Here is a 21,590-nt window from a genome sequence, read left to right on the forward strand (position 1 = left end):
TGAAGCTTTGGCAATGAAACCTGGAAGCTGATTGGTTTCTATGCAGAAGGGAGTCTGATTTTGGACTCTCCAGCTTTAGTAAATAAACCCCCATTTGTCTAGGCATGGAAGCCAGAAAGAACTGAAGAAATGTAAAACAAAAGTTTAAAACAAGTAAATATAATATACTTTCCTATCTATTTACTAAGGCTAGCAGCATAAGGATTGAACATTGTCCATGCTGATTGAGAAGGTGAAGTTCCACTTTAAGGTCTTTAATACTTTTACAGTATACACATTTTCATTGGGTTAAGCCAGTGCTGGTTTTTATTTCTGCCTATGACCCAACTGGGGAGATTCACCCTACAGAAGGTCATGAGAAATCCCAAATTTTACATACATGACCAGAAGAAGAGGTGAAGGATAGTCTTCCAAAGTTCAGGTGACAGCTGTCTATGAGGGGAATTCTCACTTTTTAGAGATTTCCACTTATCTTTTGTTGCATCTCCAAAACAAGAAGTAAAGGGAAGTCTCCCCTACTGAGTACAGATAGGAAACCTGTACCCCTTCCCTATTCTGTCCTAGACTAAACAAAATGTATTGCTATAGATAACCTTTACATTGTGTGAGCCTGCTGGAGCAGTTCAGTTCCCTATTTGTTGTAATGTAAGATACAGATTATCAGATTCCTGATATGTTTCCTGTTTGTGGGTCTGCCGGTACGTTCTGCTGCCTCTAATAATGAACCTATCTGTAGTTTTTTGGACTGTCATGCCAGTGAAGTGATTCATTTTCTGTCATATTCTTATTGCTGGTCCTGATTCCCACTACAGCTTCCATAAAGATTCTAGCCAAGTACTAACCATTCCTTAATGGTCGGTACCTGTACCGGGGCGGGCTGACCATTTGGGCACTGCCCGAGGTCAGTAGGGGGTCCCATGAGATGCCCTTGGTACCTTTTCATAGGCTTTTTTGGGTGAGGTTTGAGTGTGGGCTAGGACACAGGGGTCCCATGATTCCCTATTGCCCGGGGGCCCCATGATCCCCTGTTGCCCGGGTTCCCCATGAGTTGTCAGTCTGCCTCTGACCTGTACTTGTGTCCCCATGAAAAAGCACTCCGGACTGATGATTTGCACTGCATTGAGTCTGAGGTGTTCCCCCATATCAAGAAGTTCTGTGTTTTTCAAGGTGGCTGTAGATGGGAATTAGAAAAGCATATTTAGTTACCTGGGAGTGCTGGCTATACACTGGAATGGGGGGGAGGGTATTTTTTGCTTTAAAGAAACCCTGTCTATGTAGTGTCCATCCCCTTTATACTCACCTTTAGCATCCTACAGGGTGTCCCTATAGGCAATATCACTATATATGTATATACACTCACCGGCCACTTTGTTAGGTAGACCTTGCTAATATCATGCTGAACCCACTTTTGCCTTTAGAACTGCCCTAATTCTTTGTGGCATAGATTCAGCAAGGTCTTGGAAACATTCCTCTGAGATTTCGGTCTCCATTGACATGAGTTACTGTTGCCTTTCTATCATCTTGAACCAGTCTGCCTGACTTCTGACATCAACAAGGCATTTTTGTCCACTCAACTGCCGCTCACTGGATATTTTCTCTTTTTTGGACCATTCTCTGGAAACCCTAGAGATGGCTGTGTATGAAAATCCCAGTAGATCAGCAGTTTTTGAAATACTCAGACCAGCCCGTAGGATACCAACAACCATGCCATGTTCAAAGTCACTTACATCCTCTTTCTTCTCCATTCTGAAGCTCGGTTTGAAATTCAGCAAGCCGTCTTCATCACATCTAGATACCTAAATGCATTGCGTGGCTGCCATGTGATTGGCTGATTAGTAATTTGTGTTACCAAGAAATTGAACAGGTGTACCTAATAAAGTGGCCGGTGAGTATATATGTATATAATACTGTATATGACTATATAAATTCACCAGATCTTAAACTGCTTGACTTCTTTTTTTGGGGTATGCTAAAGGAGTAGGTGTACTCAATGAAAATCATAGATTTGAATAACCTGAAGGGACACATCATTAACAAATGTGCTCAAATTGACAGAAATGTGGAGTTACTGCATTAGTGTTCACGTGAATCTTGCAAAGCACATGGAGCTTTGCATCACAAATGGTGGAAATCACATTGAAGATGTTATTGATTAATATTCCAATGAAATAAAATGTTGTTGAAAAATTTATTGAAATTTATTGAACAATGTATTCATTCTTTAGGGACACCCAGTATTGTCAATTCCTCTTCTACAAAATACCCACTGCTTCTGGGTATGGGGTTGCATATGACCTCATCCCATGATGCTGGGCTTGAATGGCCAATCTATAGGTGTGATCACTGTAAGGATGGCATGACATCACTGTTCCACTTAAGGTTTGGTATTTATGTGGAAACTGCACTAACAAAAGAAGTGGGGTGGGAGCTCGGTAGGAATGAGTATAAAGTGATCTGGTGAGTCGGCTTTATACAGACATTGTCACTTAGCCCTGAATGGGTATGGTGACAAGGTCTCTTTAAGATGTCTACAGACATCAAAATATGTTGGCTAATCTAGCAGCTTACAGCCGGATCTGGGAACTTTGTGTATTTAGGCACCACTGGCAGAATTCCCCAGGCCTAAACATTCTCAGGAGGAAAGTGGATTAGCTAGTTTCTATTATTTTTTTTATTTTCTTTAATGTTAGTGCTGAAGATGTCCATAAAGTGTCCTCCTCCACTTTAATGACCTTGGTCTATCCTCTGAAAGATCAAAGGATGGTCAAATCTTGCAAAGTCTATTTGAAGCTTTACTTTTTTTTATTAGGGAAGTCAGGTTGTAAAGATCATAACAACTACTACTTTACTATTGTGCTGCAACCAATGTTACAATTCTTTGTGCTTGCAGCATGGTGGAAGTCCAGACCTCTGCTCAACACATGAGGAAGAAGTTTGGGTCTTCACATTAATTACTGTCTATACAGCATGACTGCTTTATAGCATGGGTCTCCACACTTTCTAAACAAAGTTTACTATCCTGCAGGCTTTAGGGGTCTGGTCTGTGGCCATTGGGAGTAGAAAAAGTCCCAACTTCAATAAGAATAAATTATGCCCCTTCTGTGGTGTCATTGGGAAGAATTGTGTCCCACCATTGGTGTCATTAGGCCCCATTGTTGGTGTGATTGGGCCCCATTGTTGATGTCATTGGGAGGAATTGTGCTCCATAGTTGGTGTCAGTGGAGGGAATTATGCCCCATTGTTGGTATCAGTGGATGAACTATTCCCCCAGGGGATGAATAAAAGCAAGCAAAGGTATGCACTTTGGAGACCACTGCTTTATAGTATTAAATCTAAAAGCTCCATTTGGGCTGATCTGTCTGGAAACATATAGGAAAGTAACTTGCTCAGGGGTTATGTACAATGCACAAATGTAGATCCTTCTGAAATCTGATGAGAAAGTAATTGGTAAACTGGTATGCTGGCATAAGAACTGACAAAATTTCATATTTCAGATCAATGAAAAATTAAATGTGATTGTTTGCTACAGTTTTTTTGCGATGTGCTATCTTATCAAATATGCCAGACACAATAATTGACTTTATCTCTTTCTTTATGTCTCCACAGACATGCTCCATCTACTTTTACTGCTTCTGCTGGGAACAGCCTATGCTCAGGAACCTGGTGAGCTAACAATCTTTATATGTCCAAACCATCTTTTATTTTTATGATCTATTCATTTTTTGTTGTTTCTGTACCTTTTTTAAACATATAATTTTTATATTAGTTTCACACTTTTTATACATACTGTGCCATTAGTTTTATAATCATATTCAGAAGAAAAACTTTGTGAGTGCATCCTCCAGTGGTTATCTATAGGCTAGGTAGGCAATCAGCAGCTATCCATATATACACTTCTGTGCAAAAGTTTTAGGCAGGTGCGAAAAAATGCTGGAAATTGAGAATGCTTTCAGGAATAGAAGTGTTAAAAGTTTATTTTAGGCAATTAAAATGGAAAGTATATGAACTATAAATATAAATAATGTCGCACTCCTAATCCAGCAAATAAATGAAATAATAAAATAATATACCCATACAATTGAAAAATATAATCAAATAATAGAATTGTTTAAAATAAATTAAATAAATAAAACCCCTGTGAAGACAATAATAAATAAAACCAATGTGATCAAAATATCTGTTCAAACATCCAGTGAATGATATATAATAAAAAAAAGTCTCTAATTAAATTGGAGTGATCACTCCCAGTGATTAAAGTGAGGTTATAAATGCTTTAGTAAGATTATAAATTCTTTTGACTTCTTTAGTAATGTTGTCAACTCTTAGTGATGATAAATTCCAGTGACTTCCTTATTGTGATTTATAAGATGTGCGCTCACCTCCTTGCTAGCCTATAAAAGGCTTACTGCGCTTTCGTTCTCTTAAGGAACTTTTAGAATAGATGTGTATTGCATCATATGAGGTGTGGTGGATATCTCCCAACTGGCTCCCTCTCTCTCATCTCTACTGGGATCTCTCTCTCCTGCAGCTCTTCCCTTGTATTCCCCCTTTGGAACATATCCTCAGTGGGAGAGAAGTGCAAAGAACAGTGCCTTAACCTTTTAATATTTAAAACACTTTATTCAATGCCCAAATGCACTCACATTAGGTAAACATGAAGACCCCTTTTAAGAACAATAGAACGCCTTTCAATAAGACAAACACAGCATGTGGTATGTGTACTTGCAGTCCAGGAATGATCCGTGATGTCGTAGCCCCTCGTTACAGCTCGTTACGCCGCAGATCACGTGGCTTCATCAGGGGATTGTGATTGGGACCAGTTAAAAAAATTTTTCCAAACACAAATGCTTATAAACGCAGTTAGCCACGTTTACAAGTGTTTGGCGTTTGAAACACTGGTAAAATCTACTCCTGAACGCAAGTTTAGTGAGTTCAAAAAAACGACTGTAAACGCAACTGCCTGTAAACGACGATGTGTACATGGACACATAGGAAAACATTAGGGAGAGTTCAGGGGCTGCTGAAAAAACACAGAAAAGCTCCTAAACGTGAGTTTAGCAGCTGCAGTGTACATGGAGCCTTAGACCTCTGCAGAGAGACCACAGCTTCCCCACAGAAAGTAGGGTAATTCCATACAGCATGCTGGCAGGTGACCAACTTATCTATTTTTTTAAAGACAACAAACTGTAAGACTTTGCACACCTTGTGTTTGAATGCACCTGGAATGTATTTAGCCGATTTAAACAAACTATAATTGGGCTTTAATATTATGAAAGTGGGTAGATTCTGAGATTTCTTTTAACAAAATCCTTGAGAGATCTGAAACTATGGTGCTGTCCATTTCCACCCAGAAACTGACCCCTCCTGCTGAGTTTGTCTCCCTACTTCCCCTTCGATACACCAATCAGAGATCATCTGGCAGAGCTAGATCTTGGTGTGATTTGGCACAAATTGAATATCTCAATATTTTTCAGGAGATGCTGAAAATGGTGCTGATGAACTCGTTGATCCAAGCAGCCAGGATGAAGATGATGACATGCCCAAGGACCTAGTGGAAACTAATCTTCATGATTGCCAGTTAGAGACGAGCCACAATATCTCAGTGGAAGGTTGCTCAGAAGCAACGTGCCATTACAGGCTGTATACCCGTGCAAGGAATTTTGCACAAGCTCGGGTACGTAAACATTACATAATGTGCTTTGTTTAGGAATGCAGACATGTCCTGAAGAGGAGGGGTTAGAGGAGGCATGGGCAGAAAGTAGCCAATCAGATCCCTGCTATCATTTTCCCTCTGCAGAAAGGGGCTTCACTTGACAACATTTTACTTTTTCAATGAAACCAAAGCCAAACGTTTATCTTGTATATAGGATAGAGTGGGGAAATATTAGAAGCTCTGTAGGTTTTATTGTTGCCTGCAGCAATGACACAAAGATTTCCTGTCACCAGGAAAAGAAATGAAGGAAATATACAGTGAGATCGAAAACCTTGACAACTGTTCCACCACTTCCCCACTCTACAAACAAAAGCCATCTTATTGCTGTCTGACTGCATCAAAATATTTGCTCTCTGGCCAGTTCCTACTATGCTCTGCAAAATATTTATTTGCTTGTATCCTGCAGGTCAGTGACCAGGCCTGGACCTGTACCTCTCCTACAACTTGGGTCTACAGTATTTACCCCATTCTGGCACTATATCTACTGAAGTATGCCATAGGCAAGTACGAATTTTGCAGAGTAGAGTAGGGACTGGAGGGAGTAGTAGGGAGTAAACTTTTAAGCTCATGTTATGCTAAAGAGGTTCACTATCACATGATCTCTAGGGAGGATCACTATCTACAAGATCACCAGAGAGGAAGACTAACCAATGGATCACTAGAGAGGATCACTGTCTACAGGATCACTAGAGAGAATCACTATTCACAGGATGACTAGAAAGGATCACTATCCACATGTCCACTAGAGAAGTCCACTATCTACAGTATAACTAAAGAGGATCGCTATCCACAGGTTCACTAGAGAGGATCACTATCCATAGGTTTAGAAGACAGGATTACTATCCACAGGTTCACTAGAGAGCATCACTGACCAAACGTTCACTAGAGAAGATCACCATCCACAGGTTCACTAGAGAGGATCACCATCCACCGGTTCACTAGAGAGGATCACCATCCACAGGTTCACTAGAGAGGATCACCATCCACAGGTTCACTAGAGAGGATCACCATCCACAGGTTCACTAGAGAAGATCACCATCTACAGGTTCACTAGTTAGGATCGCCATCTACAGGTTCAATAGTTAGGATCGCCATCTACAGGTTCACTAGTTAGGATCACTGACCACAGGTTCACTAGTTAGGATCAATGACCACAAATTCACTAGAGAGGATCATTATCCACAGGTTCACTAGTGAGAATCACCATCCACAGGATCACTATCCACATGTTAACTAAAGAGGATCAGTATCCACAGATTTACTAGAGAGGATCACCATCCACATGTTGATTAGAGAGGATCACTGACCGCAAGTTCACTAGAGAAGATCACTATTCACAGCTAGAGTGGATCATCGCCAACAGATTCACTAGAGAGGATCACTGACCACAAGTTCACTAGAAAGGATCACTGACCACAAGTTTACTAGAGAGGATCACTATCCACATGTTTATTAGAAAGGATCACCATCCACAGCTTCACAAGGAAGGATCACTATCCACATGTTCATTAGATAGGATCCCTGACAAGTTCACTAGAGATCCATATTCACAGCTTTGCTAGAGAGTATCATCACCCACAGATTCACTAGAGAGGATCACTGACCACAAGTTCACTAGAGAGGATCACTATCCACAGGATCACTTGGAGGAAATCACCTGCTTCTACTGTGTTGCTCTTCTGCTGGCAGAAAGTTTGATGTTTCACTTCTTCACTAGCAATGAAGATAGTATTGTGTTTCAGCCAGCGATAGAGAGTTGTCCTGAGGCCTCATGCACAGTAGACACTTAAACAGTATAAACAATGGCCACTGGCCTTCCAAGCAAGGAAGGGCGATGCATGTCAAACAAAAAATAAAAATTCCCTGTTTTAACGCATACTGATAGACAGGTTAATTCGGTTTGTTTGCAGGCTGGCTGGTACGTTAGAGCCAGGAATTTTTTTTTTGTTGTTGTTTGACATGCGTAGCCCTTCTATGTGCTCCTTGCTGTGAAGGCCAGTTATAGACTGGGGTAGTGGTAATTTTTTGTTCTGTTCAATTGTTGGTCGAGGGACGCACTAGACACCCTGGCTGCCATTGTGCTACATGCTGGGTGTCCAGTGCGCTCCTGTACCTTTAAGAAGGGATGGGCTCCCTCAGGTCCACCTGCCCTTGAGCTATACATTAACTACATGTGCCTCTACTATGGGGGTTCTTAAAATTGTAGAGTTAGGAACTACAGAATGTCAGGGTGCCAAGATGAGGCTCTGCAGCTTACGCATGTGTTTGCAAATGTGCAAACTGTGCATACTGTTAGGTTAATTCGGTTTGTTTGCAGGCTGGCTGGTAAGTTAGAGCTGGGAATTTTTCTTTTTTGTTGTTTGACAGTAGACACTTAGCCTGTGTACAACCAATCCCACTCAAAGACTTTGGCAGAGAGCCACTGCGATTGGACGGGGCTGAATGCAGTACTGAATGGTACCTGCATTTAAGGTCGTATGCATTTGGAGTGATTGTTGGCAGTATTCTGCCTCCCGGACTCACTAAATAGCTGGAATTGGCCTCCATTGGCTAAACGTTTAGCATGCATGTGGCCTTGCTTTACATTTCTTGGCTGATGAGAGCATATGGTGCGCCATTTCTTGATATAGCACCAAGATTACTCTGGTGCTGATAATCAGGGTTGCTGACCAGGCAGTACAGCTGGCCCACCTGTATGGGGCCCAAGCCCTATTAGTTCAAAAGGGGGCCCATACACCTGACAAGCAGGAGGGCCAGCTGTACTGTCTTATCACTGAAACTGATCCCCGTGTGGCTCACCTTGCAGTGCAGACAACATCTCCTCCTTTCCCTCCAGTCAGCTTTCAGCTGCTGCAGGGTGAGCCACAGGAGGGATTGGTTCCAATATCTGTGTCCCCCCTAGCTCCTGTGTTCATTCATAACCGAAGCATATTAAGCAGTATTTACTATGCTTCAGTTTGTGAATGAACAGGAAGACTCTGCATTCACTCTGTAGTGTAGCTGAGACTGCAGAGAAAGGGATTGAGTAATTTATGTCCTCAGTTCCTTTCTCTGTCTCAAAAGTGAGACATCAAGGCCCTGATTTACTAAGAATTGAGTCTACCAGCAGACACTGAACATTCAGGCAGACTCAATTAAATCAATCAAGACCTGTCAGTCTTCTGAAAGGCGTCTAGCAAACTCATTGGGAAGCATCTACTTTGTAGACTCTTTCCTGTTAGTAAATGTGGAATTGCGTCTGGCACATTTTTAAGTGCAATACCAGATATGTTCGCTAGGTGGGGCACAACCACGGGCTTTGTCCCACTGGAGTTTTTGTGTTTGCATATGAGAATACTTATAATTTAAATTAAAAGTACACCTAGATTTTTTTTTTTTGGGTTGCTGTTTCTCCAAAATGATCAGACAACTAATGCATTTCCTAATGAATGTCATACATTCTATTTTCAAATGTCAAACATTTTCACACTTATATCTCAAATAATTGGGAATGTCTAGTTCTAATTTCCCAATATAATTATATATCTTCATTCTCTTTAATCATGTAACTATTCTATGTTAAAGTAATAGTGCAGCGCTATAAATGCATGTTATCAATCATAAACGCATGTAAAATTAAAAAAGTGCAAATAATTGCAATAATGATGTAAACTGGTAAATGGTGCTAAAAAAAGTTCATATAATCATTCCTGAATAATGGAATGTCATTCGTGTGAGAGTACCAACGCAGAGAGTGCCTATGAATGGCACATGTGGTTTATCCGTGACGGACAGTAGTGCAGACGGTTTATCCGTGACGGACAGTGTGGCGGATGCTCCTCAATGGCGGTGGCGTGAGCAATAGGGCTCCACTCAATGCATTTCGTGTACCAACACGCCCTCAGGGGCCCACCAATAGGACGAGTTGGTACACAAAATGCATTGGGTGGATCCCTATTGTTGACGCCACGCTGCCGCCATTGAGGAGTGTTTGCCATCTTGGTACTCACTTTGCTGTTATTTTTATTATTCCTCGTGGATTATTTAAATTGTTACTCGTGACCATTATAATAAAGTACTACACTATTAAGCATCTTTCTGGCTCCAGTGGCTGAGCTAATTCTTCCCCAGGACCATTTTGGCACCCACCCTGATGGATGGATGGAGTTGGATGACTAACCCATAGCTGCTAGCATACTGCTGCACCCCCAGATGTGTGATGTGTATAACCCATGCGCATTAATACTTTTGTTCTGGTGAGTGTACACCCGTCCCAAGGGTGGATTACCTTTCGCGAGTCCATGCACTACTGTCCATCACGGATAAACCACACGTGCCATTCATAGGCACTCTCTGAGTTGGTACTCTCACACAAATGACATGCCATTATTTAGGAAATATTATATGAACATTTTTAAGCACCACTTACCAGTTTACATCATTATTGCAATTATTTGCACTTTTTTTTATTTTACATGCGTTGATGATTGATAACATGCATTTATAGCGCTGCACTATTACTTTAACATATATTTCTATTCTGCTAGCTGCTAAATTCATATCTATACCTATATTTATATTTATCTTGTGTAATACCATTTTAGTAGTCTATATAATTTTACCAGCGCTCACTTTATCATTATTTGTAAACAATATAACTATTCTACATTGCAGCTCAAACTCTGTCTCCTACAGTGGCTTAGTGGTTAGAACTCAGAATTTACAGCATGTGGGTCATAACTTCTAATCCCAGTCATGGCTGCATCTCAGTTTGCATGCTTTCTCTGCACGGGTGTGTTTCTGCCAACACTCCAAAGACATGCTGTTAGGTTAATTGGGCCTAGTATATGTGAAAAAGCAGCCATTTTTTAAAAAAAAGAAAAAACGGTTGTTCAATCGGCCGACGTTACCACCAATGGCTAAAAATTGGCCGATTTTCGTCCCGTCTACGGCCAGCATTTTTACTTCTGTCCCTTGCAGAGAGCTCCGCTATTATATTTTACATGAAAGGTATTGTGGTTGCAACATTGTATTCATTTTGGATACAGATGCTTTTATTTGGATACAAATAGATACATTGTTGCAACCGCAAGACTTTTCATGTAAAATATAATAGCGGACTGGATTAATTATTCTTCTCCTTCTTCCCAACTTTACCAATAGAAAAAAAAATGTGCCAAAACCCCGAAAAACGGCCGACCAATTAACCCACTAACGGTGCAAAAATTGGCCGATTTTTTTTTCGGCCAATTTTTGACCCATCTATGGCCTGCATTAGATTGTAAGCTCCTTCACATTTGTGAATGCCCAAAATATGGAGATCAATTTCCAGGGTTCTGTCAGTGCCAGGAATATAGATTAATTAAGATTTTGGCTACTGACTAGAAAGTGGAAAGGGAGTGAATCTTACCTGCGTCCTGTTCTTCTGAGAAGTTTGAAATAAGGCTGCGTTCACACTAGCTTTGTCATCAGGCATCAGACAGGCGTTTGGGAAGCGTTTTTTATGCTTCTCAAATGCCTATGAAAATTCTGCACATGGCAGCACACAGTGCTGTTCACACTGAAGAGTTAGCATTGCATCATGGCAAAACTGGCGCCTCATGTCGAATCAGGAGGAGTTGAAGCCTTCCATTCAAGTCTATGGTGCCGCTCAGCAAATGCCTGGCCGACGTTTGCGGTGTGGTTGCGAGGCATTTTCGGAGCGTCAATACCATTTAACTTCATTACAGGCATTTGTGGTGCAGTTTTAACGCTTGGTAAATGCTTATCACATGCCAAAAAAACGCACATAGGGCGTTTGGGGAGCATTAAAAACGCTTCCCAAACGCCTGTCAAACACTATAGGGGTGTTTGGCAAGAGTGATTGAATTCACAATTCCTGGTCAGTCCTGTTCCCTGACCTATAATAACCTTTAGGGTCAGTTCACACTACATGTGTTTCAGTTGCTTTTTTGCATCCAAAACGCACAGAAAGAAGGTTACTTGGTTATCAATGTCATAGTTCACATCAGCGCTTGCAGTTCCAGTGCGTTGCAGGTGCTGCCAAAAAAGTCAAACAGGATGCATTGTTTATGCATAGAACTGTACTGGAATGCTGTAAAATGCCCTGGAACACACTAAAACGCACCCTAAAATGTCCCTAATTAAATTTTAGAAAAAGAGAGGGGAAAAAATTAACTGAAATGCATAAAAAAATGCACTGGAACACGTCAAAAATGCATCCAAACTGCACTGGAACACACAAAAAAGGCATCCAAAATGCAGTGGAACACATCAAAAACATATCCAAAATGCTCTGGAACACGCTAAACATGCATCAAAAAAGTGCATGCAAAAACGCATCTGGAACACATCTAGACTATTTCTATAGTGTGAACTGGCCCTTAGGACTTGTTCACACCATTTGTGGTGCAGAAACGCATGCAAGAGCACGCATTGTCCAGCACAGCAAAGAAATGCAATGCCCTCTGCAGATGTGCGCAGGTACCATGATGAAAACTCAATTGCACCTCCACACGTCTAGTAAACACAGATGCATTCACAGCCACCAAAATGCATGGCACCACACTACTGTGCGGTTAGGTGCAACACACTTTTACAATAACATGCCTGCAGTATTTTTGCATGTTCCCACACATTAGGCAGCCCATTGAAATTAATGAGCTGAAAAAAAAAAAGTAAAAAATGCCCCATTCACACAGGTCCTCTGTCCTGTACAGCATGAATGAGTGGATTGTTCATGTGGCTGGAGGCACCTGTTACACTATGGGGATACAGCAGTTGTATGAACACAGGTTTTAATCTGACAGGTGTGAAGGCGTGGGGAAGTGGCCCTGAATGGTCACTGTCTGTGTTCAGGGCTGTACACCTGCACCCATATGCTTGTCAAATTATGACCTGCAGCATTTCCATAGTGTAACATAGGTTGCCTGCAAACGGCGATAGCCACAAAAACAAACCACTGATTCCCACTCTGCAGGCCACAGCACCCATGTGAATGAGCCCCAAAACCTCAATTACACACACAGCTTTATTTATGAACTCAGTACAGTTTTATCATTTAGATTTCACAGGAATATGGTTGGGATTATGTCCATTAATAATGTTTTTAGTGTATTTTTACCATAAATATAATTTGGATATTTTCTCTGGCGGTGGGGGGCTGTCAGGTATGCTGTATGGGGCCCCGTGATATCTAACAGTGGCCCTGGGTGTATACTTGTGTCACCTGTATAGCTAGGAAGAACCTTTGCTATGTACCTCAATGGATCTAGGAATTGGACATGTTTTCAACAGAAAATACAATTATTGTAATGTTTCCCCTGAAAATGAGGATCAGCTCTTTGGTGGAGAACAGCGATCTCACCAGATGTGGTCTGGAATTCCACAAAAGAAGAACTCACAAAATTAAAAAATAGACTTGCAAATTACCACTAAACTCTCCTAACTACACTCCCATCCACTAACACTCCCCACTACCACTTCTGGGTGTGTGCAAACGTCCTTCCGCCAACGTCATGACGTATTTCCGGTATGACAGCTACTCTAGCGCCTCCTCCAACAGCCGTCTTGGCGTTTATTTGTGCACCATAGCAATTTTACATGCGCCTCCATTGTGTATATGACATTCGCAAATATATGTTTGCAGTTCTATTGTGGATTTGGCATTGGTGAATGTATGCTTGCAGCTCTACTGTGTATATGACATTGGCAAATATATATTTGCGGGTAAAGACCCAAAGTCAATATAAATTAGGGAGCCCAATTTATTACTGTTGAGAGGATTGTAGAAAAAGAATAGCTAGCTGGACATTGAACACGACCTATTCATTGGTACATAACATGGTCTTGTGGTGCAATAGGGGGCTTTTGGTTTGGACATACTTGCACATGTGCGCTCTAACAAGAAAGATTTAGGCATATTATATAGCTAGCAAAATAGTAAGTGTTAGGGGTGCTAGTACATTTATTTATTTCAGATACTTATATAGCGCTGTCAATTTACGCAACACTTTACATATATATGTGGTAAATTCACATCAGTCCCTAACCCTCAAGGGGCGTACTATCTAAGGTCCCTAACTTACATACATACATATACTAGGGCTAATTTTGACAGGATCCAATTAACCTACCAGCATGTCTTTAGCGTGTAGGAGGAAACCGGAATACCCGGAGGAAACAGGCACAGGGAGAACATGCAAATTCCAGGCAGGAGGTGCCATGGTTGGGATTCGAACCAACAACCCTAGTACTGCCAGGTGGAAGTGCTAACCATTTAGCCACTGTGCTACATTCAACTAGAATTCAACAGCAGGAAACAAATGGTTAATATAAATCACATTATAACCTTAATTTAAGACAGCATCTGTTATAACCAGGCCGATACTATGTGGTGTGATTGGCTTAGTTATACTTATTTAATTCTAATCCTCAACTCCCCCTCCCCACCCCCTTTTTTTTTTTTTTTTTTTTTTTTTTCTTCTTTCCCCCTATTTATTTGTCTTCCTTGTCCCACTCCACCTCACTCTGATATTACTTCCCATACTCCTTTTTCATTTCCACTCGAGTCTCTTTCTTTTTTTTTCTTTCTCCCTTTAGCAACCCTTTTTCTCATATTCTAAATAGCAATATTTTTTACAAGGATCAGAACACTCCTAGATGTACAAGTGTGATAATACTTTAGAAAACTAACCCACGATTTTTGGATACGGATATAGCAGACATCTGTGCCTTGAGATAATACGTTTGTCTTGCACCTCATAGTCTTGATGCTTGAGCTCTCTCTACATAGAGACTAATGTATACCATATTTATCGAAAATTACAGACGGTAAATAGTATTACTATGGTTATACTTTTTGCATATGCTTTACTGTGGGAATTGGATGCATGTTGATCTAAAATCTATTCTAATGTCCTATTCCCGTCTGCGATACGGGAGAACATATATGAAGATGTGCACGGACTGCGATCCGTATCTGTCTATGATCTGTTTTGTCTTTCTTACTTCAATAAAACTTTTTTGAAAAAAAAAAAAAATATATATAAATCACTTGGGCTTATCCACAAAACAAGCTGCAGATCAAAATATCAATATAAAAAATACATATGTACCAAAATAAAAACACCTCCCCAAATCCCCCACACACTCACATTTCTCATCATGTTTGTCTGAAAACTGCATTTCATTCTAAATAAAGCAAACTTGGAAGAGCAGAGCAATTGACATGTGTTAGGATTACAATGCAAAGATAATAAACACAATCATTGTACAATAACACACAAACACACCTTAGAAGGAAGAACATGCAAAACATTTACAGCCCACATCAAAACACAGCGTGAGTGTGGCCTGGGGCAACCACAATATCTCTTCCTCTCCAAACCACCATAGCCAAGGACTTGCATAACATAACATGGCCTGTACAAGGCAAAATCACCCCCTAACGCATCTCTTTATATAAGGTAGGCCACACCCACCACTGTCATTCATTTGGTCAGAGAAAGTGTTTGCACCTGATTAATTCTCTTCCCACCTGCCTTAACCCTTGGTATACAGGCCCCACAAATCAGAGTCAGAAAGAAAGCCACAGTGAACTGTACCTGTGCAGCATACAACAGAACATTGAACAGGGATGTAAAAGGCAACCCTATTGGCAATATTTCTTGGCCCTATGGGCACAATTCACTCCAGATTATCGCATGAGTTAAGGCAGTCACATGACCACATCTCGCATGTAATACTGAAAATGTCAATTCACTTTTGCTAGTATGCGGCATTTCCCATAAATCGGAAAAACACTCAGGAAATCAAACATAAAAAAGCCTTACACCCCAGTCACATCAAAGCAGATTTAGAAATTGTGCGACGTACAGTGTAGATGCTGATTTCCTTGCGATTTGCAAGACATCTGACACAGATATCTATGCAAATCACCACAAAAGTAGTACATGTACTACTTTAGAAATCAGTGTCAGAAACTCACTCATGTGACTGCTCTAATAGCAGACAATAGGGTGCGACTTGGCATACGATTTTCAAGTCGCATGTCATGCAAATCGCATGCCAAGTTGCATCCAGGGTGCACGATTTCAGGTGTGATTTGGGAATTGAAATTGTACCTGATATCCGATCTAATGAATGTGGATGTGAGTGTCTTAACGTAAGCGATTTGCTGCAGCACAATTTCAAACATCGTTCTTGTCTAACTTTTTCAGCATTTTGTAGCGACAAAGGAAATAAATCTTTGTAGAGATGTGATGTTGAACTGAGCTCATACATAATATGCACTTTGTATCTGCATGCTCAGATAAGGGTCTGTTATGGTTCGGGGGGGGGGGCGCTCGCTCGTCCCACCCCCTTTCCTGACCTGCCGGGCTGCATGCTCGGATAAGGGTCTGATATGGATTTTAGGGGGAACCCCACGCTGTTTTTTCTTTAATTTCGGCGTGGAGTTCCCCCTTAATATCCATATCAGACCCGAAGGGCTATACGGTAGGCTATACAGGGCCCTGTAATTTCCAACAGCAGCCCTACCGATAATGAAGATACACTTTCCTACAATACCCGTCAGTTTTAGAGAAGTCATGGTGAGATAAAGATACATTTTTTTAATACAGAAGGATGGGAAGAGTCTACAATAAAGTCTACAATAAAATTCACATGTAGTCTCATTGTAGATATGTGATGTTGAACTGAGCTCATACATAATATGCACTTTTGTATTGCCTCCTCAGCGTTTCTGCAGATGTCACAGAGGAAATTTGTGTTCTATACATAATGCCTGCATCAACAATCAAGTGAGATCTCTTGCCCGGTGTTCTAATCAGCAACTAGTATGGACTGGTCTCTGGAAACCACGTGTAAGTATCAGTCTGCTCGTTTTTTTCACTTTCTGAACCATTTAGGAAAAAATGTGGTTGTCAGAAAGCCCCCTCCATTTACCGTCAACCTGAGGTTCATTTATACTAATACCTACAAACAGATTTAGCTGACTGAGATCCAGACACACTGGCCCTGATTTACTAAGAATTGGGTCTAAAAGCAGACTCTGAACATTCAGGCAGACTCAATTAATCAATTAAGACCTGTCAGTCTTCTGAGAGGCGTCTAGCAATCTCATTGAAAAGCGTCTACTTTTCTGTTAGTAAATGTGGAATCGCGTCTGGCACATTTTTAGGTGCAATACCGGATATGTTCACTAGGTGGCGCACAAGCACGGGCTTTGGCGTTTTTATGCATTTACTAATAAATGTCATACATTCTATTTTTAAATATTAGACATTTTCACACTTATATCTCAAATAATTTGGAATGTCTAGTTCTAAGTTCCCAATATAATGATATAGCTTCTCTTTAATCATGTAACTATTCTATGTTAAAGTCATAGTACAGTGCTATAAATGCATGTGATCAATAATGAATGCATGTAAAATCCAAAAAGTGCAAAGAATTGCAATAATGATGTAAAATGGTAAATGGTGCTAAAATAAGTTCAGATAATCATTCCTGAATAATGGAATGTCCTCCTGCATGGAGTTTGCATGTTCTCCCTGTGCTTGCATGGGTTTCCTCCGAGTACTCCAGTTTCCTCCCACACTCCAAAGACATGCTGGTAGGTGAATTGATTCCTGTCCAAATTGGCCCTAGTATGTGTATGTATGAATGTGAGTTAGGGACCTTAGATTGTACGCCCCTTGAGGGTTAGGGACCGATGTGAATGTACAATATATGTGTAAAGCACTGTAAATTGACAGTGCTATATAAGTACCTGAAATAAATAAATAAATTATTGCACTTTTTGGCTTTTACATGCGTTTATGATTGATAACATGCATTTATAGCGTTGCACTATTACTTTAATATATTTCTATTCTGGGACTGTTGCCAATACCCTAAGTGCTAGCTGCTACCTTTATATCTATACCTAGATTTATATTTATCTTGTGTAATACCATTTTAGTAGTCTATATAATTTGACCAGCGCTCGCTTTATCATTTTTAAACAATGTAACTATTCTACATTAGAGCTCAAACTCTGTCTCCCATGGTGGCTTAGTGGTTAGAACTCAGAATTTACAGCACTTGGGTCATGGGTACTAATCCCAGCCATGGCTGCATCCCAGTTTGCATGCTTTCCCTGTATGGATGTGTTTCTGCCAACACTCCAAAGACATGCTGTTAGGTTAATTGGGCCTAGTACATGGCTGAGTTTCTGCCCTTAGATTATAAGCTCCTTGACATTTATGAACGTTAAAAAAATGGAGATCAATTTTCTGGGTTGTGTCAGTGCCAGTAATATTGATCAATCAATCAATCAAGATTTTGCCTAATGACTAGAAAGTGGAAAGAGGGTGTGCGTCCTGTTCTTCTGACAAGTTGGAAATGTGCAAGTTTCATGCTGTGTATATTTCATTGTAACTTTTTTTATCTTCTTTTAAACCTGTCTCCTTATACAACTTGACCCCCTCTCCCACCCCATCATCACCTGTCTCATATGCAAGTCTATGGATCACGCCCCACTCTTTTTAACTATTTATTTACTGATCAAGTGAATGTGTCTCATTTTCTATCAGCTACAGCTCAGATCTCACATTATTATATGATTGCTGATTGTATATTACCACTAGTCTGATTGAATTCACAATCCCTGGTCAGTCCCGTTCCCTTACCTCTAATAATCTTTAGGGCCAGTTCACACTTCATGTGTTTCAGTTGCTTTTTAGGCATCACAAACGCACAGAAAGAAGGTTATATGGTTGTCAATGTCATAGTTCACATCAGCACTTGCATTTTCAGTGCATTGCAGGTGCTGTAAACAAAGTTGACCACACTGCATTGTTTCTGCACAGAACTGTACTGGAACACATTGAAACGTCCTTGAATGTACTAAAACGCACATGTCCCTAATTAAACTGAATAAAAAGAAAGTAGAAAAAACTAACTGGAAGGGATACAAAAATGCAATGCAACGTGTCCAAAACACATCCAAAATGTACTGGAACACACTAAACATGCATGCCAAAAGGGCATGCAAAAACGCATCAGGTACACATCTAGACTGTTTCTATAGTGTAAACTGGCCCTTAGGACTGGTGGTGCAGAAATGCATGCAAGAACACACATTTTCCAGCACAGCAAAGAAATGCAATGCCCTTTGCAGATGTGCGTAGGTACCATGATGAAAACGTAATTGCACCTACACACGTCTATTAAAAACAGACCCATTCACAGCCACCAAAACACATGGCACAACACTACTGTGCGGTTAGGTGCAACACACTTTTAGAATAATATGCCTGCAGTATTTTTGCGTGTTCCAACACGTTAGGCAGCCCATTGAAATTAATGAGCTGAGGAAAAAAAAAGTAAAATATGCCCCATTCACACAGGTCCTCTGGCCTGTACAGCATTAATGAGTGGGTTGTTCATGTGGCTAGAACCACCTGTTACACTATGGGGACACAACAGCTGTATGAACACAGGTTTTAATCTGACAGGTGTGTAACATAGGTTGCCTGCAAACGGCGATAGCCACAAAAACAAACCACTGATTCCCACTCTACAGGCCACAGCACCCATGAGCCCCAAGACCTCAATTACACACACAGCTTTATTTATGAACTCAGTACAGTTTTATCACTTAGATTTCACAGGAATATGGTTGGGATTATGTCCATTAATGTTTTTAGTGTATTTTTACCTTAAATATAATTTGTATATTTTCTCTGAAGGTGGGCGGCTGTCAGGTATGCTGTACGGGGCCCCATGATATCTAACAGTGGCCCTGGGTGTATGCTTGTGTCTGTGCCACCTGTATAGTTAGGAAGAACCTTGAACCTCTGCTATGTACCTCAATGGATCTAGGAATTGGAAATGTTTTCAACTGAAAATACAACAATTATTGGTAATGTTTCCCCAGCAAATGAGGATCAGCTGCTCGGTGGAGAACAGCGATCTCACCATGTCCAGATGTGTTCTGGAATTCCACAAAAAAACTATTCACAAAACTAAAAAATAGACTTGCAAATTACCACTAAACTCTAACTACACTCCCATCCACTAACACTCCCCCCTACCAGGTGTGTGCAAACGTCCTTCCCTAAACATCATGGCGTATTTCCGGTATGACAGCTGCTCTAGCACCTCCTCCAACAGCCGTCTTGGCTTTTATTTGTGCACCATAGCAATTTTACATGCGGCTCCATTGTGTATATGACATTCGCAAATATATGTTTGCAGTTCTATTGTGGATTTGGCATTGGTGAATGTATGCTTGCAGCTATACTGTGCATATGACATTGATGAATGTATGCTTGCAGCTATACTGTGTATATGACATTGGCGAATATATATTTGCCGGTAAAGACCCAAAGTCAACATAAATTGGGGGCCCAATTTCTTACTGTTAAGAGGATTGTAGAAAAAGAATAGCTAGCTGGACATTGAAGACGACCTATTCATTGGTACATAACATGGTCTTGTGGTGCAATAGGGGGCTTTTGGTTTGTTATTTTGGACATACTTGCATATGTGCGCTCTAACAAGGAAGATTTGGGCATATTATATAGCTAGCAAAAATAAGTGTTAGGGGTGCTAGTACATTTATTTATTTATTTCAGATACTTATATAGTGCTGTCAATTTAAGCAGCACTTTACATATATATGTGGTAAACTCACATCAGTCCCTACCCTCAAGGGGCGTACTATCCAAGGGCCCTAACTTACATTCATACATATACTAGGGCCAATTTTGACAGGATCCAATTAACCTACCAGCATGTCTTTAGAGTGTGGGAGGAAATCGGAGTACCCGGAGAAAACACAGGGACAGGGAGAACATGCAAACTCCAGGCAGGAGGTGCCATGGCTGGGATTCGAACCAACAACCCTAGTACTGCCAGGTGGAAGTGCTAACCATTTAGCCACTGTGCTACATTCAACTAGAACATGAAATAATCCCCCCCAAAAATACATAGTCCAAATGTTTAATGATCAAATACACATTCCACATTTATTTGGACAGCAACAACAAGCAGGTACATTTAATATCTTGGTGGGAAAAAAAAAGCAGGATTGATGTTGCTAAAATAGAACGGTCCTGCTCATAAGAGCTTACAATCTAAAAGATTATACTTCTAATGAACTGTGCTTTCACAGGTTACAGCAGGAAACAAACATTTAATATGAATCACTTGGGCTTATCCACAAAACAAGCTGCAGATCAAAATATCAATATAAAAATACATACATACCAAAATAAAAACACCTCACACCTCCCCAAATCCCCCACACATACATTTCTCATCATGTTTGTCTGAAAACTGCATTTCATTCTAAATAAAGCAAACTTGGAAGAGCAGAGCAATGGACATGTGTTAGAATTACAATGCAAAAATAATAAACACACACAATCATTGTACAATAACACACAAACACACCTTAGAAGGAAGAACATGCAAAACATTTACAGCCCACATCAAAACACAGCGTGAGTGTGGCCTGGGGCAATTCACCACAATATCTCTTCCTCCCCCAAACCACCACAGGCAAGGACTTGCTGAAAATAATGTGCCTGTAAAATGCAAAAAATCGCCCACTACTGCATCTCTTTATATAAGGTAGGCCACACCTACCACTGTCATTCATTTGGTCAGAGAAAGTGTTTGCACCTGATTAATTCTCTTCCCACCTGCCTTAACCCTTGGTATACAGGCCTCACAAATCAGAGTCAGAAAGAAAGCCACAGTGAAGTGTACCTGTGCAGCATACAACAGAACATTGAACAGGGATGTAAAAGGGAACCCTATTGGCAATATTTCTTGGCTCTATGGGCACAATTCACTCCAGATTATCGCATGAGTTAAGGCAGTCACATGACCACATCTCGCATGC

General features: G+C 40.7%; 1 protein-coding gene across 1 annotated transcript in view; it reads left to right on the forward strand.

Annotated features, from left to right (window-relative positions):
- Window positions 1–21,590, forward strand: part of LOC149452173 (bone marrow proteoglycan-like) — a 32,972-nt gene that overhangs the window by 1,347 nt on the left and 10,035 nt on the right. Inside the window, exons 2-4 of the mRNA XM_089689698.1 lie at window positions 3,607–3,663; window positions 5,475–5,674; window positions 16,432–16,557. Coding sequence (XP_089545824.1) covers window positions 3,609–3,663; window positions 5,475–5,674; window positions 16,432–16,557 — 381 coding nt within the window. The 5' untranslated portion in view covers window positions 3,607–3,608. The remainder of the gene's footprint in view (window positions 1–3,606; window positions 3,664–5,474; window positions 5,675–16,431; window positions 16,558–21,590) is intronic.

The sequence above is a fragment of the Staurois parvus genome, unplaced genomic scaffold (genome assembly GCF_062004578.1).
Source record: "Staurois parvus isolate SC_StPar_1 unplaced genomic scaffold, SC_StPar_1.0 ptg000493l, whole genome shotgun sequence".
Lineage (NCBI taxonomy): Eukaryota > Metazoa > Chordata > Amphibia > Anura > Ranidae > Staurois > Staurois parvus.